Source organism: Aricia agestis, chromosome 1 (genome assembly GCF_905147365.1).
Source record: "Aricia agestis chromosome 1, ilAriAges1.1, whole genome shotgun sequence".
NCBI classification, from domain to species: Eukaryota; Metazoa; Arthropoda; class Insecta; order Lepidoptera; family Lycaenidae; genus Aricia; species Aricia agestis.
In genome coordinates this window covers 25,068,355-25,086,728 of record NC_056406.1, presented here as the reverse complement: position 1 = coordinate 25,086,728, position 18,374 = coordinate 25,068,355, and the positions used below count along the sequence as shown (strand labels likewise).

Below are 18,374 nucleotides of genomic sequence, written 5' to 3'. Positions count from 1 at the left end.
CAAGTGAAACCTGATATTACATCTATGAAGCTATAACGATTAACGATGTGACGATACATTTTCTTCTACACAAAAATCAAAATATACATTAGTCACTCGAAAATATCTTACAACGGTTTTACAATATCAATTCCCGCTATACTACAATGTCATTGGAAGTACAGTTATTTACATTACGCGTATAACATAAATGATTATTGAAATAAATATTAAATAAATAATTAATTAAAATTATGACTTAGACGATAATTCGTTAATCGTAATTCGTAATGTATCGTCACAAAAATTTCACTGCAAGACAGTAAAGTCGAGGAAAAGGAATGCTCAGCAAATCGGTATGCGCTAATTAATCGTGTGCCAACTTTCAAGTTCAAATTCGACTGCCAAACACTTTATTCCCGACTGTACAATTTTGTGAGACCTGTCACAATATAACTAAAAGAAATTCGGCTTCTTTTTCGTAAACAATAATAATATCATCATTGGTCCTAGGCCGTTAAATAGAGAAAAACATAGTTTCTAACGTTTAGCTCTACCGTACACTAAAATACACGAATTTTATTCAGAAACTAGTTGTTAGATATTATATGACACTCAAAAATCAGTATTGTTCTATAACAGTTGAACATGCTCTCTGTCTAAGCTTGAACTTAAATGACAGGCCCCAGAAGACAAAAGTGCGACAAAATAGCAGCATAGAGCATCGTACCTATCAGTCAGTACTTAACATCTAGAGGACCTACGCGGGTCTGCGGCACTAACCAAGCTTTAAAACATCGGTAATAAACATCCATACTCCTTATTTAATTACTCAAATAACAGCATTATCCAGTTCTGAAGTTTTACCTGACCTTCGAAAAAGAGTAAACAGTTGCTTCCCACCGCTAGACACCCTCAAAGTCTAATACTTTAAGAAAGTTTAAAGGTGGAGAAGCAACTGTCAAAAAATATGTCCGGCACTGGAAGACGAGATTCCTCCACTTACCGCGAAGAGTATTGATGCTACGAGCTATGAAATTGAGCTCTTTCTCGAAGGTCAGGTAGACCTTCAGAACTGGATACCTCCTAAAGTAACCGCGACTGAAACTTCATAGTTGCTGGTCGTTCTTACCTCTGTAAAGGTCACAAACAGGTAAACTTTCAGCTTTACGAAACGAAGGAAGGTCTGGCCCTCGCGGATTCTTAGGGTGCAGCCAAACGAGAGCAATTTGTGAGTTGTGACTTCTGAGTCGCAGAAGTTCAGTCGAATATATATTTTCATGCAAATCATGACTCACAAAATTACGCTCGTGTGAATCAAACGGGACTTTTGTATGAAACTGAATGCAGTAGAATTTCTGCCAGCCGAACTCACAAATAACGCCCGTTTGGCTTCACCCTTACTCTATAAATCTATATATAAAACTGAAAAAACCTCAGAAACTGAGCAAAAGGCATTGATTATTTACATTTTATTATTTATTAAAAATAACACGAGGCTAAACAATATTTTTCCCGTTAATTCTCATGAATTTTTCCTCAACAAAGCTGAATTTAACATGTCTCAGTATCGATTGGTATCATCAAAGAACATTTTAGAGCGTAAAATTAACTATTAATACAGGATCAATTAAGGCTTTGTAGGCTGAAGCTGAATAATTAATGACTAAAGTTAATTAGCGCCGCAGACGTATCTAAGAGTCGGCCTTTGATTAGAAATAAAAAATACTTAACCTAGTCCCCTCGCTTTGGTTTATATGGGAGTGTACTCAAAACTATCTTTTTCTTTGAGGATAATGTCCCTCCGTCTCGTTCTACTATATAAACGATAGGTGATATATTATTAAAACGAATCCCAAATAACACAAGACTTATACACAAAAAATGGTGTTAAGACCGCGCACATTTTTGCCGATGGATCTTAAGTGCCTGATAGACGTACGAACTTAAAGTACCCGGGTTTTAAGTTCGCGAACTTACTCGGCTCGCGTCGGTGACACACGAGAATCGCTCACACTGGATAACTATGCCCCCAGGCTCGTGGCTCGCGGCCCGCGGCTCACGGCTCGCGGCTCTTTGCTGACACACAGGCGATTAAAATCGTCGAGCCATAAGTCCGCGTACTTACTCGCACGTCTGTCACCCCTTTAAGAGGATACACCAGGGGCGAGAGAAATTGAAAATAGGTATTTGAAAATGTATTGCTGTCTCACCAATCTCAAGTCTCCCACCGCAGAGCGCGATAGAGACAACACGACAAAAGTTCTAATAAAAGAACAGAAAATCTTCGATTTGTTGTCCGCTGATTCCTTCTCCAAAACTTAACCGATTTAAGTAATTTTTTCATTAAGATTTAAGAATTAAAGCAAGGCTTGAGCTGTGTTCCTATGTTTTATATTTTTTGTATATTCTAGCCAGTTTTGTTTTCTGGGTGTTTGAGCACAGAGGAATATCTGGCCATTTTTTTGGGTTTTTGGACGTTCTTATCTTTTTTAATAATTAAATTATGAAAAAAAAGAAAACATAGGGACATGCTAATAGTGGCCATAGATATTTAGGAAAAAAATCATAACTCTACCGGCATTATCCAGGAAGGAAACAGGGGACAGCGTTTGTAAGGACGTGTGTGCGGTCTACATCAAAGCGGGCAAATGATGTCAAAACTATAAAAAAAAAAAAAATTATAGTTTTGACATCACCATTTACAATACCCCCTTAACTCTAACGACATATCGTATGTATAAGATAGTAGTGAGTACACCCAAGTGGATGGACAGTTAGACGGCGTTGCCGGCACTGTGGACGCCGTTGGCGCTGAGCGGGATCGTGTTGAACTCGTCCTCCAGATCGTCGGGTTTCCTGGGAAAAAAAGAAAAAATAATTTATGAATAAAAAAACCCTGGTCACAGCACATAATATATCCACTCGGAAAGGGTTCGTAAGATTCGTAAGTCCCCAGCCTCGAATTTTGCGGGCAGCGGGGCGGGAACGGTGGACGGCGCGGCGCGGGTACCCGTCTAGTATGCCGCAGCCGCTGCCTTCGGGGTCAGTTCCATTATATAAATAATTAAATATATACATTCAAACGCACCTATCCCACGCCGCTGTCACCACCTCCCCACTGCCCGCTGATTTGAGGCTGAGGCCTAACAGTATTTCAAGGCGAGGCGATTACGATTTACGTTACTCCCAACAACCGTGTTACAACTTGCAAGAAGCTAATTAAAAGTTTCGAGGCGAAACGGTAACGATTCCTTTCAGAGTCGATGTGTACTGACTGCTGTGACTTTCAACGCTCAAAACCACTCCTCTCCCTCCCTCCTAATGTCGCTTTGGGATTGACTACCATCAATCCCCAAGCGACATACAGCCGGCTGCCGCATAACAATTAAAAATCTATTGTGTTTGCGATACCTACGATGGAGGTGTTAAAGGTCTTATTAATAAAATTTTTTTACCGAAGGATAAAATAGAAGCCATGAGGATGCTTTCCTACATCATACATCAAAAAATCATTTTACGTGCAACCACGGCTACTGCATGAATTCGTTCTATAGTGTCTTATGTTTTATTAATACTATTTTAGTCTTATGTTAAATTGATTTTTAGTTAAGTAAGTAATTATTATGCCTCTATAATATACGATTAACTTGTACCTATAAAAGTGCATGTATCGGGATTGTACTATTTATTTGCTTTGTTATATTTTAACTGTAATGTTTAATACATGTATGTACTGGTGGTGCTGGTGTCTTTTTATTTTTATTTTATTCGGAAAACTTGTAGCTTGCAAAAATTACAGTAAGAGTACAATAATTAAAGTCCAAGCCAATTATAATAATTTAATTTAAAATAATTAAAGCCAATTACATTTTGGGAGATCGCAGACGACAGACTTTTTGTGCGATCGAGTCTGCGGCGCCCATACAGTCGGCATGGCTAAAAATAAATAAATACTTAAATTATTTTTCATTAATACCATCAAAGACTTCTTTTGAATAAATTTAATATCAAATTCTGTTTATAATTCCGATCTAATTTAATTTCCAATTAAGATTCTCTGTTGTGTACGGTGCCTTAAAGAAATACTATTATTATATTGTCACTGATTTGCTGCAACATTTTTATTTACTACTAGTGTAAATAGAATCGTATAGTAAAGAAACTATTTATAACGGTTTCCTGGGGAAAACCAGTTTATAAACTCCATTTAATATCCTCTGTATAATGAAATGCTCAGTTTTTCCATTTTGTATCGCGTTTAAAATAACACGGTGTTTCATTTATAAGCATTTGTTTATACATAAACCCCCTTACTAATAAACGTTGTATAAGCTTTGAATAGTTATACAGTGTTTTGTTCCTGTCACACAAGTGACATTTTTAATTGGATTGAATAAGACAAAACACTATATCACTAACTATTCAAAGCTTTATGACATTATACAACGTAATAATACAAAAAACCTTTTCATTTTTCAACTGAAATGAGAGTAATGAAGTAGCAATTTATTCAACCTAAACCTAAACAATATGACCACATAATCCCGACTTATTTTAGCAATGGTTTTTTCAATAATTTTAAACTAAATTTTAAAAAAATATTGAAGAAAATATTGTTACTTATTTAATATTTATATAAAAATACTCTACCTAAATGGTCAACTCGACATAGCATACAATGCGTGAAAGCAAAATGGCGGAATAGTAGATTATAGCTTGGCTAATTATAACAGCCATGACGAATGTCCGCCATTAGGTCTGAATAAATAAACTTCTTTACAGTCCACCCGCCGTGATTTACTGTAAATTACTAATGGTAGTTTAATATTCCATGTATTTAGTGCTGCAAATATAATTTACAAATACCGCTTTTGTTTATTGTATACTAGCAAGCAAGGTTAAACAGAGAGATTAATTGATTACTTCGCTTTAATTTAATGAAGATTTTGAGTCAAACTCCATATACGTTATTGTTCTAAAAGTAAAGTTAAGTAAGAATTTAAAGTCTCTGAGTGTGTACTATCTACACTATCATTGGAATCTTGTATAACATAACGTCATCTGCGTAGCGGCATAAAATGCTTTGAAATGAAGAAGTTCGCGACTTTCATTTGCAATGCGATTTGCGATCATAAAGTTAATATACCTAGCGGAATAGAGCAACAATCTCGAGCTGTCAAACGCAATCGAAATTGGTTTCATCTGTGTGTAAAAATATGTGTACGTATGTCGTATAGAAGACACAAGCATTATTGAACATGATTTCTATGAGATTAAATTGTCAACGTGCGGCACGTGCCGACTGGACGTCAAAAAAAAGACTGCTGCTGTCATGTATCACACGTCTCTTTTTACCACGCAGTGTTACTGATAGTGACATCTCTTTTGCTCTGGCCTTTGTTTCTCTATTCCGCTAGGTATATTAACTTTATGGTTGCGATGGATCAAAACTGCGAGAGGCAGGTTTCATAGAAAGCAAAGAAAAGTTCAAAACGATCCATAACAAAATATGTAGTAGTACTACAGAATAAAGACTACGAAATAGTATGTACCTAGTACATTGACAAGGAAACCGCAAACATTACATTAAACCACAGAATAGATAATAGTACAAGCAATTAAACTACGGTTCGCAGGTTCACTTCCCGCCTTGTTCACTCCTCGAATTTGGACCAATTAAACTGAACTGAAGCTAAGGGGAAACGGATGCAAACTCTTCTAGTTTACTACTGATACTGTACTTAGCTCAGGCTAATGGCATCTTAAGGAAAAGTTGATGATGATAAAGACTAGTCGATAGCTAATAAACAGGGTTATTCACGGTAGAAACTTGTTACTTCAGCGAGCTCGAGAAAAAACCTTTTAAATTAGGTCAGACCGCAGACGTAGTAAACATGCAAAAATCTAAGCATCGAAATACCATACATCCATAACAGTGGTCACCAGAGGTCGAAGGAACAATTTAAGTAAAAAAAACAATAAAGAATGTTGACGTAACCAAGGGATGTTGACGTCCCTACTAAGTATATTATCTAGTACTTTCATCTATAAAAATTAAAAATAATAAAACGAATTTTGTCGTTTGTTTGCAATACAATATTTTTACAACAAAAAATTTTTTTATTATTATTTATAAACACTTAGGTTATAAAAAAATCTGATTTGCCCCCCCCCCCCCGGCCCAGAACCTGGGTAATTTGCCCCCCCCCCCCCCTGGCCCAGAACCTGGGTACGCCCATGCATACGGGTAATATCGAATCTACAAATCGATCGATGAGACTCCCAAATATCATTGAAATGGTATTAGCTCCATCAAACGACGAGGAGAATTTAATAAGGACGCTAATGAACGGAAAAATACCTTTCATACAAAATACCTGAGGTATTCCTTATATTTTAGATCAATCATCCCCTGATATCCCTTTTGATATAAAATATGTTTAATATTTGTAATGTATTTTAGTAAATAAAATTTGTTTTTTTCGCCACATTTGCAAAAAGTAATATATTTTTGTTTTTAAAATTAAAGTTTCTGTTTTGAAGCATATTCAAAAGTAGAGTCTTGAATCTTGATCAACCCCACTACTGGCTATGTAATGCAGTTATGCTAAGTACTCACATACGGTTTTACTCGATCGAGCAATAACGTCGAGCGAACCCGCGGCTCGGGCTTTCGTCCACACATTCAGCATTGCTCGATAGTTTTATTCTAAATCAATATATTTCATTCCATCAATCCGGCTCGATCCAGTTCCATCAATCCTTCGAGCGGCTCGATGCGAGCCTTCGGGCTGTCAGTTTTGCGATCCACACAGTAATTATTACTCGATTTGGAGTAAAACGATCGAGCAAAACCGTATGTGAGTACTTAACATTTTAGACAACTAGATAACGCCCGCTCCGTTGCGCCAAAATTTGTTAATCGCGCGGGAACCGTACATTTCTCCGGGATAAAAAGTATTCTGTGTCCTGTCCCGGGACTCAAAGTACCTCCATACTAAATTTCAGCAAAATCGGTTCAGCGGTTTGGGCGTGAAGAGGGACAGACAGGCACACTTTCGCATTTATAATACATATTAGTATGGTTGGCTTAAATAAAAGATACCAAGTCGTTCGAGATGTTATTGCATTAAATATGTCTGATATACTTAACATAATGTTACCTATAATATTTATTTACAAAAATTAATTTCCACGATAATGAGGGTAGATTTAAATGTTGCACACATTGAAATTGATATTTGTACACCAGAAATTAACAGTCATTACAGAAGTCATGTACACAATAATATTGTATACACAATCTGGACATTATCAGCTATACATTAAACTTATTGATAGTAATTAGCTCGTTTTATGAGCTTTATCTAATTAAAATTTTGTTAATTAATGAACAGTGATAATTAAATTGAAATCAATGATTGAAGATGAATAATGAATATACAATGTATCTACAAACAACAATAATCAGCTACTAAAACCCTACAAATGGGTTTTTATAGACTTTGCGAACTTATAAACAATAAATAATACGAGACAACAAACGTCCTAAACCGAATATTATTCCTAATGAGGAACCACTATTATTCTAAAGCCCTCTCTACACTCGCGCGAATTACGGCCGCGATTCACAGGTGCTACGCGCCGTGAACACGACGAGGACAAATACGGCCCTCTACACTCGCAATCTTCGCATTTATGTTCGCGCATTTGAGATGGACGTTGAAGTCACTTTTGCTGCTGCTCTGACATTGTGTGCTACTGCGAAAAAAGCGAGTGTGGATGATGTGCGCGTTCTCGCTTCGCGAGCCCTTTGTCGCGGGCCAAAAAACCCACACCGACAAACTAATATATATTCTATGAACGGACGGGGAAAGCCGCGAAGCGCGAACGCGAAGCTGCGACACCCTTCACACCCGCGGTTAGCGGCCTTCGCGGGCTTTCGCGCCGCTAGTGTGGAGCCCGCATAAATACGAATCTACTATTTTTCGCTACTGTCAAGTCGACGTGACATTCGTTCCTATCACTTTTTAATTTCTGCAGCAATTCAAATCTGTAACCATTTAGCACATACTACGTGAACTAGACAACTGCGCGAGAGCGTATTCCTAAAAGTCCGGCAACCCACTTGCGGATTGCGACTTCTTATCTCTTTCCAACAAGCGATCCCTTTGCTCGTTCAATCCCTATTTAAAAATGAACGACGAATATATCTGTTCGCCAATCACGTAATATATTGGGCCATAAAAATTTAAAGAAGCATCGTCACGTACCTTGTAACGGCCCCGGCAGATGCTTCCAGCTCAAATGCAGAAATAACGAGCATATTGGATTATTGAAGCCAAGCCAAGCCAAGCCAAGCCAAATGAATTGAAAATCCAGCTGTTCCCACATATGTTATAGGATTCATGGGTACGTATGGTATTTGAATTGTATACGAAAATAATTTATCTATTTGCATAGCAGACAAAACTTTTGATAACGAATATTGCAGGACACGAGTTTACTTCGAGGGAAACGAATAATAGTAAAAAATCATGGTTATACTATAACGCCTCTCATGACACTAGATAGATGGACATGGATCTCTCTTTGGACTGGCGGGAGATCAAGCGTAGGCACGACTTCTTACATGCCCATCCGATATATGCATCACCTTACTTGTCAGCCAATCAGCAGAGCAACGCTCTAAGCCACTGCACCACGGTTATCAATCATGGTTATTGGTTATACATAATGACCCAAGCTGAAATCCTTTAGTCTTCAGGTATAACTTACAAGCCCCTAGATCCATAGAGATAAGCAACTCGCCTGCAAATACCACAATAAACTAATTCAACAAGTCCAACTCTCTAAGTCACTTCCCAACTCGGCTGTACAGTTTCCTGTACCCTGACAATTAGTACCTAACTTCGTGCAGGATACTAAATAGGACTTATTAAAACTTTTCGAGTAAGATACCTGTATGATACATAAATAAGTATTAGAGTAATCAAAGTTTAGGAGACGCTGATTTAATTAAAGGCTTTTCAATTTCTGAATTTGGACTCTGAAAACTCGGCGCGAGCGAGATTCGAGGAATGAGGCTTTGTCAGTGTTTCATTTGATACTAGATGCAGCTATGTAGCGTAGGGTCTTTTGTTAGAGTCGTGCCATGTGACATAGCTGTCATATGGGCTATGGCATGACCCAAGGAAGGTATTCTTGGTGTCATGAACTTTGAATAAGTGCAGTCCCAAGTGACACAAAATACAATTATAGCTGAGAAAGCTAAAGAGACACTTAACTAATGTAAAGGCGTCTCCAAATAATAGGTGAATCCGGTAAAACCTAGCTATGTTCGGTGTGAGAACTTTGGGCATATTCTCTTAACTCGAATGTCTTTTCAAGCGTAGACTGTTTCATTCGCGCGCACTAACACTATCATATGCCTTAATCAAACCTACCGAGTTGGCAAACCAATGCTCTTGGCCAACTTTCGGTATGTTTTGTGTGGATGTGGTCGGTCGACGGAACTGTGAACTCTCTTGCCACTCTACTCAGAAGGTGTGATCAGCTTAGACGCGACTGTGACAACCTGCGATGGGAGCGACGTTTAAGGGATGAGAATAGGACCCCAGGTTTCCTGTCTCACCCAAACTGAGAATAGGATCCCGGGTGAGAGTCAACACTAATGGAGTGTTATCGCTGAGTCATACGCCTGCGAGGGTTACATTAGGCTCGCTAAGTCGCTACACACAATAGATAAAGCTTTTATGAGTTACGACACGAACACTTTCGAACACAAAGCTGCTTTTCCGGTGAACTACATGATACGAAGGAAGAACTGTTTATGACTTTTTCGACAAAGCGCGAAGGAAGGAAGGAAAAAGCGAAAAGGGGAAAAATCGGAAAAAGTTGACTAGTTATTAGTAGTACGTAGACATTTTTTTTAACTTGTGGTGGTACCCACAATTAGCGCCACATGCCTGAATCGCGCTATCAAAGCTTTCTAAGTGCGTCGGTATATTATAATATACGACAGTTGAAATCAACCAACTGCCTATGTATCAATTTCTTGATAATGAGTAATGAGTATTGACTATTGAATATGAGCGCTGAACATTCTACGTTATTTCCACAGAAAATAGATGCAGAGGATCATTAGCAGCATGGTTGTACCCATCAGTGATTGCCTCATTTACTTCTAATTCTTCTTTATCCACACATAATGACATACCTCGTTTTCCTCGTACTTTCACTCACCTCGTACTTGTACGGTCAAATCTTATCACTTTTCGGCCTTATTTTTTGTTAATAAGTGTTGAGCTGGAAATGCCTTCGACTGTCCCTACAGTAACAACGATTTGTTGTTTTGTACTATAGAGCATTGTAACTATGTTTATTGTATTGCAACTCTATGTACGTTTATTGTTTGCAATCACATAGAACCTAGAGAACTCTCTCCTACCTTACTATTAGGGCCACGCCACACCGGAATGGCAGCGGCAAGGCGGCAAACTTTATCTTCGTTATTGTAATACAGAGTATCGCTTGAGAAATTGCGTCCGCCAGCGGCCACGAGCGGCCATGAGCGGCCACGGGCGGCCGTAAACTTCTCAAGCGATATTATGTAATACAATAATAAAGATAAAGTTTAAAACCATATGACACTGAAAGTGCCCGCCTCGCCGCTGCCATTTCGGTATAGCGTGGCCCTTAAGCTTGAGCAGCATACAACAAAGTAAGGTTTATTGTACTAACAACTTTACATAGAGTTCAGACATAAGAATATAGCTTAACTTGTCTTCTATCTCCAGAACAATAAATGTATGACCAAAACTTTACATAAAGCCTTAGAGTATTTAATTAATTGTTTTGCTACCTTACCACTAATTTTGCATACCATAAAAATAATAATGTTTCCATTCTTTCCTTCAATATTCTACGTAGATTCTAGTTTCTAACCATTTAATAGGACTTTATCAGTAAACCACATACTACACATTCAAAATATTATATTATGTAGACCCGGTTGATGACGTCATTATGGTTATCACAACCCATCCGAGTCTACAGAATAATATATGTATTAGAATTACCAACCATTTACAGACATTAGGTCTGACACAATCGTATCGGTATATGTATAAAGAGCCCCATGAATCAAATAAGTGGGAGTAATCTGCTACTTAACCCTGCGCCGGCTTCGGCCACTGAACTCAGTTAATTGAATATCACAATGTAGTGCGGTAGTCGGTACGGTGTGCTACTTTGACTTATTGTGTTAAACGCCCGCACTCAGAAACATTTAATCATTATTACTTAATTTGTATGGAGCCGAGTTTTTGACCAAATCTACATGTTTTTCGATGACACCTACATGTGCAGAGCCCGAAAATATAAGATTTCATACAGAGAAACAGGAATGCTTGTAGTAGATAAATACATTTGACAGGTTTCTAAGTAGCTGTTTCTCTGTTCGAAAGTCATTTACAGCATTGTGCAGCTTATAACTATAACGTCTACAGTGTAGATCTTGGAGTATAAAAAGCTATTTGCCCTATAACATCAAAGTACTATAACATCAAAGCTTACCGTTTCCTATATTTGTATATGACGAGGACGATGAAAGCGTTCCCTATGAACAGCGCGGCTATGAGCAGGGACGGGATCACGATATCTGCGGAAGAATTCATGTGTGAAATTACCAAATAACGGCCCAAGATAAGAGTAATATAGCAAATAAAATGATCCTTATGTGGCTCTTGTAAGGGAATATCAGAGAAAAATAAGTAGGAACAGATACTGTAGGTACTTTACAAATAAAATTATCCTTATGGGACTTCTCAGATAGAGAGCGGTCACACGTTTTGCGTTCGCATTCTACGTTCGAGCGGTCAGTCACACTCACACAGAAGCAATTCTGACACGTGATACAACATAAAGAACGCAAAACTGACCGCTTGAACGCTTGACCGCGTGACCGCTCTATGTCTGATATAGGTCCCTAACACCCTATCTGGTTTTTATAAGGGTATACAAGAGGAAAAACAAATCGGAATAGTCTGCAATCGAGTAGGCGTCTCGATACGTAATAAAAATATTGACTTTATAAAAGGTTGACTTTTGAAATATTCAAATTTTAGGGTTCTGTAATCAACAAAACTTGGTTGACTTGGTTAAAACTTGGTTCTTCAGTTAAGTTGTTAATCTATACTAATATTATAAATGCGAAAGTATCTCTGTCTGTCTGTCTGTCTGTCTGTCTGTCTGTCTGTCTCGCTTTCACGCCAAAACTACTGAACCGATTGCAATGAAATTTTGTACACAGTTATTCTAGAGTCTGAGAAAGGACATAGGCTACATTTTGATGTGGGAAAATATCTTATTTCCATGAAAATATCGATGAAAATTTATTCGCATTGCGCAGGCCAGCGCTCATCCCGGGGGTCCTGGGTTCGAGTCCCGCAGGCGGAACAAGTTTTCAATGTTCCTGGGTCTTGGATGTGTATTAAAATAATATTTCAAAAATCTTAAATATAATTATTTTATGTATAATATTATAAAAAATCCAGAAATATATCGATGCAATTTAGTTCTAATACGATTCAACAGATGGCGTTTTATTTTATTTTAGTTCTAATACGATTCAACAGATGGCGTTTTATTTTTTACTTAAATATATTTTATGTATCTATACTTCTATACTAATCCATACTAATATTATAAATGCGAAAGTATCTCTGTCTGTCTGTCTGTCTCACTTTCACGCCAAAAACTAATATTATAAATGCGAAAGTATCTCTGTCTGTCTGTCTGTCTGTCTGTCTGTCTGTCTCGCTTTCACGCCAAAACTACTGAACCGATTGCAATGAAATTTTGTACACAGTTATTCTAGAGTCTGAGAAAGGACATAGGCTACATTTTGATGTGGGAAAATATCTTATTTCCATGAAAATATCGATGGAAATGAATTCGCATTGCGCGTGGCCAGCGCTCATCCCGGGGGTCCTGGGTTCGAGTCCCGCAGGCGGAACAAAAAGTTTTCAATGTTCCTGGGTCTTAGATGTGTATTAAAATATTATTTCAAAAATCTTAAATATATTTTATGTATAATATTATAAAAAATCCAGAAATATATCGACGCGATGCAATGAACATTTTAGTTCTAATACGATTCAACAGATGGCGCTTTTTTTACTTCGTTGGAACATAAAACTAATCATACTTATTAGTTATTATGTTTTTGTTTATAGTTTTTAATACGTTAGAATATTATGTTTAATAATATTATCACTTGCTATAATAATAATCAATCTATCTTATCTTATAGAACTCCTACTGCATTTCTAAGGAGTTCGAGTGTGTTGTGTTGGCCTATATTCCATCCAGAAAATATATCAATGCAATCAACATTTTAATTCTAATGTATGAAAACAGATGGCGCTTTATTTTTTACTTCATTATTATAACAGAACTAATCATACGGTACCTACTTTATTATATATTATTGTTTTTATTCATAACTAGCTGTTGCCCGTGACTTCGTCCGCGTGAACTTTAGTTTATAGCGCGCGGTGTCAACAAAATTTGTGTCAAATTTAAAAACTTTTTAAAACCCTGGTAAGTGGTACCCCTCTTAGGGCCGCGCTACACCGGAATGGCAGCGCTGAAAGTGCTCGCCTCGCCGCTGCCATTCCGGTGTAGCGCGGCCCTTAATTAATCAAAATACCCAAAAACAGCTGTGCAGTGTGCACATAATCTGTACTAATATTATGAATGCGAAAGTATCTCTGTCTGTCTGTCTGTCTGTCAGTCTCGCTTTCACGCCAAACGCCAAAACTACCGAACCGATTGTAATGAAATTTTGTATACTGATAGTCTAAAGCCTGAGAAAGGACATAGGCTACTTTTTTACTGGAAAAAAGGGTTGTAAGGGTCGTAAATTTGTTCAAAAAATTCATAATAGATGGCGCCGTGCGTCTTCTACATCGCGCTGACGCTTGCTCAAAAGTCTTTCTATAAGAGGTGGTATCATCCTACATTTAAGTCTGGATTTTTTTCGATTGTTATATCTATTCTACGGTATTAAATAACTCAGTACTTTATCTGTGCAGGCAGTGACGTAACCTTAAGATCAAATTTCACCAACGACTGTTAAAGTTAATGCTCGAATTAGTATCACGTTAGCTGTTTTGTTTTTCATATGAATGAAAGAGAAGACAGGATATTTTAACAAGCTGTTAACACTAACAGACGTTGGTGAAATTGGGGCTAAACCTATCAATGATAAATAGTTTATGGGTAAAGTTGTGTAATTGGGGGGCTAAATAAGCTTTAAAATTTGGCATAATATATAAAGTTTAACATACAAAAATGAAGTACTTATTGTTTGCACACTGCACAGCTGTATTGATTTAAGGGGTACCGGGGTTTTTTTATAAAAGCTTTTGACACCAATTTTGTTGACATCGCGCGCTATAAACTGAAGTCCACGCAGACGAAGTCGCGGGCAACAGCTAGTAGTTATATAATTTAAGGTTAATAGTTATATAATTTAAGAGTAATATTGTCCTACAAATAGAACAATCTATATTTTGGGACTATTTGGGGATATCGAATCAAAGTATGAAATCCTTTCTATCTCTGCTAGTTACCACTTTCGAGATTTTTCGCAGATAAAAATGTTGTTCGTCTTATCAAAATGAAGCTACTCAAAAAAAAAAAAATAGCTTGATAGTAATAAAAAAAATGTTCTAGGGAACCCTGACTATTAGACCTTCTTTCATATAAAAAGATCAACATTGCTAATAATAAAACGCTGTATAAGTAAACTGTATTTAAAACAGTGAAGATCTTTTTATTATTAAGAGAAGGATATTTAAATATGCCAAGACAATTTGCAAGTTATTTAGATTACATACTTTCATGACGAAAATGCATCATTTAAAACTAAATATAATACGTCCTCGAAAATGCAATTTAAGTTTAAACTTTAAACATTTACAGCGAAGTTCGAAAGCAAATCTTCATCGTTCCAACAAAACCTATAATGAAAACGTTACCGTCAAGGTGTACCAATATACCCAGCAATTTAACAGGCCATTAAATGCAAGGCGATGTTTACTTAAAACAAAGGGAAATGAAGGCGCGAGAGAGAATTTACATTGCTTTGAAAACTTGCACTTCGACGGAGCTTCATCAGCGTTTCGTGAATCGTGCCTCGCATGTGTTAATATGGTAACAAAATTATTGTAATTATAGTCTGTGCATATTTTAGTCTGTGCTTTCTATGAAATAAATTTATTATCTGTGGAACGACTCACTGCGTATACACTATAAGTATGTCGTAGTGTGTTTCGTGCCTCGTCGAAGTGTGTTTCGTCCCTCGTCTAAGTGTGTTTCGTGCCTCGTCGAAGTGTGTTTTGTGCCTCGTCGAAGTGTGTTTTGTGCTTCGTCGAAGTGTCGCCGCCAAAAACCCCACGCGTATTTGAGGGTCAATATTACATTTTTTTGGTTCATCAATTTGAGGAACGAGTTATGAGATTATCGACATAACTGGTAATATAATATAGAACCCAGTATATTTTAGAAATATTTCCAGCAAAGCATTTCGATACGATTCGATAAACTCGATTATGTCGTACCTTTGTCGCCAAACTTTTATGGGATTCATATTTCTGTTTTCGATGCATTTTATAACAATAAAATTTCAATCGTCCGAGAAAGCTTGGAATGGAGACACTATATTTTGTCCAGTTTCTATTGGAAATATAATATCTTTTATTTACTATATGGTGCTTGAATTTGAATGATGGTGATATGTTAACTAGCAAAATGTTACCGCGTATTATCAAGACATGGTTTATTTCAAGATTCCATACTTTTTTATTAGCTATACTTAATAGCGGTCGGGCTATTAAGTATAGCTAATTTACTACTATATAATAGACTAGAAATTTTATACGTTGACTCGTCGCTTCCTGTTTTTTTTTCACTTCCGTACGAAACTATTTCTATGGCTGTATGAAATTCTACGTCCCCTGCTATCCCACTATAATTAAGGTCTGATTTCTTCCAATCTTGCTCTTTTTATAAAATATGAAAATTGACAACACACGTTCCCACCATTACGACTCCTGTAAGCCAGGATCGACAATCGATCAAGTCTGTTTTTATTTCAAGTTTCGCATGGGTCAATTTGACCGGTAGGAACTTGAAATGAAGACAGACTTGACCTATACCGGTCAATTTGACCCATACTCACCGACTATCATGTTTCCGTCGTTGTGCGGCAGCTTGCCTGTGTCCGAGCCGACCGATGACGAGTTGTCGGCGACTACAGCAGTCGCCTCTTCTGCAAAGAAAAGTTGGTTATTGGTGATTTTTTAGAGATAGTCGGTTACTGCAGATTGTATAGAGTGTGTTACAATTAGTTGGTTTCTGCCGATTAAAATTGTTTTACTGCCAATGTACCTTGGGCAGTGAGCTATAAAATATTAGCTATTTACGCCAATGATCTTTCTGTTTATTAGATACTATATCAGCTGTTTTCAAATTGTATAATACGTTTCAAAACCTTCTTGAAACTCAAAAACAGATTAAAAATGTAAAATAATTGCTTTGACATTACAAATTTTTAATTTCGTGCGTCGTTTAGGTTATGAAAATTCAACCTGTTGACCATTCAGACTGTCCGAATTCTGTACGAGTAAATAATGTCCAAAAGGATTCGAAACAAACAAACTTTAAGTCGTTTGTGTATAATTTTACATAGAATACAGAAAACATTCAACAAGCAACGATTTCATTTACCAGCTAAGTATTTTCCGATTGTTTTGTAAACAGAGCACTAGCTATGTCAAATGGGAAATCAATATTGTAATCATCTTTTACGGTCCTCCTCGGAGATTTGACCCTTCAAATTGGTATGATTATACCTTACAGCCTCTCAGGCTACAGCCGACAAACTTTTATTATATTTCCCCCATTATATTAACTGTTTTAGGTACGAAAAAGTTTTAAGTACCTAAATAGAAAACAGTTAAGGGAAGTATAATCCATACTAATATTATAAATGCGAAAGTGTGTCTGTTACCTCTTCACGCGCGAACCGATGAACCGATTTTTCTGAAATTTGGCATGGAAGTACTTTGAGTCCCGAGAAAGGACATAGGATTTTTTTATCCCGAAAAAATGTACGGTTCATGCGCGATAAACGAACTTTGGCGCAACGGAGTTGCGGGCGTCATCTAGTAGGGAATATAAGGGGAGAAATGTGTTTGTTAAATATTTAAGTACGCTTTAATTCTTATTCTGGACTTCGTTTAAATAGAATTGTAATAAATGTAGGTTTGGGATCGACCGTTGACCGTTTGATTTCGAAGGGTTAAACATTCCGAAAATAATATTTAATGCTTTTATTATTTTATGATGGACAGGAAAGAAAATTCTTGATATTCCTATGAATATCTGTACAAAGTTTCCTAAAATTGTCTGAAAAATGTGAACAAAGGAATTACCCATTACCCGAACTCTTTGATAACATAATATTATATTCAGCCCCTAAACTGACGGCAATACTTTTATATTTTTAAATAATAATTGATGACCCTTCCACATAACATTGGTCAAGCGAAAGTCTTTTTGTTTTACATTCCATTGTTCCGTTCTCTATAATTAACCTTCGGATAGTCGCGATTTTTTTTGTTAACAGAGTTAGTCACGTGTGTGAACTGTGATTCAACGGCGCGCGAAATTTTTATAACATCCAAAATTAATTTAATTTAGCACTTTAAGTAAATTTAAATCCTATTTACCTAGCGCAAAGTATATTTTTATACATTTTTTTTTTAATGAAATAAGGGGGCAAACGAGCAAACGGGTCACCTGATGGAAAGCAACTTCCGTCGCCCATGGACACTCGCAGCTTCAGAAGAGCTGCAGGTGCGTTGCCGGCCTTTTAAGAGGGAATAGGGTAATAGGGGAGGGTAGGGATGGGAAGGGAAGGGAATAGGGGATGGTAGGGAAGGGAATAGGGTAGGAGATTGGGCCTCCGGTAAACTCACTCACTCGGCGAAACACAGCGCAAGCGCTGTTTCACGCCGGTTTTCTGTGAGAACGTGGTATTTTTCCGGTCGAGCCGGCCCATTCGTGCCGAAGCATGGCTCTCCCACGTATAAATTGCTGGAGTTCTGTAAAAATTGTGTATGCTATGAGCACCCGCTATAAATTCCAATGAAGGGGTGAATTCTCTGAGGGCATTATTATTCAGGTAGGCATTGGGCCTGGATAAAATAAGGGCCTAAATTGCTCTATAATGTCGGCAGGATATTAATCAAATATATATGCTAATTCGGCTTTTATTACTGTTTATTTTGGGGCGTTTACAGTGACTTATGGCTTGTTTC

At 37.2% G+C, this 18,374-nt stretch overlaps 1 protein-coding gene across 1 annotated transcript in view; it reads right to left on the bottom strand.

Annotated features, from left to right (window-relative positions):
* Positions 1-2,545: 2,545 nt before the first annotated feature.
* The window catches only part of LOC121727404, a 130,056-nt gene continuing 114,227 nt past the window's right edge, over positions 2,546-18,374 (bottom strand). The window contains exons 7-9 of the mRNA XM_042115244.1: positions 16,232-16,321; positions 11,560-11,644; positions 2,546-2,838 (exon numbers count right to left, since the gene is read on the bottom strand). Of these exons, the coding sequence (XP_041971178.1) occupies positions 2,757-2,838; positions 11,560-11,644; positions 16,232-16,321 (257 nt within the window). The 3' untranslated portion in view covers positions 2,546-2,756. The remainder of the gene's footprint in view (positions 2,839-11,559; positions 11,645-16,231; positions 16,322-18,374) is intronic.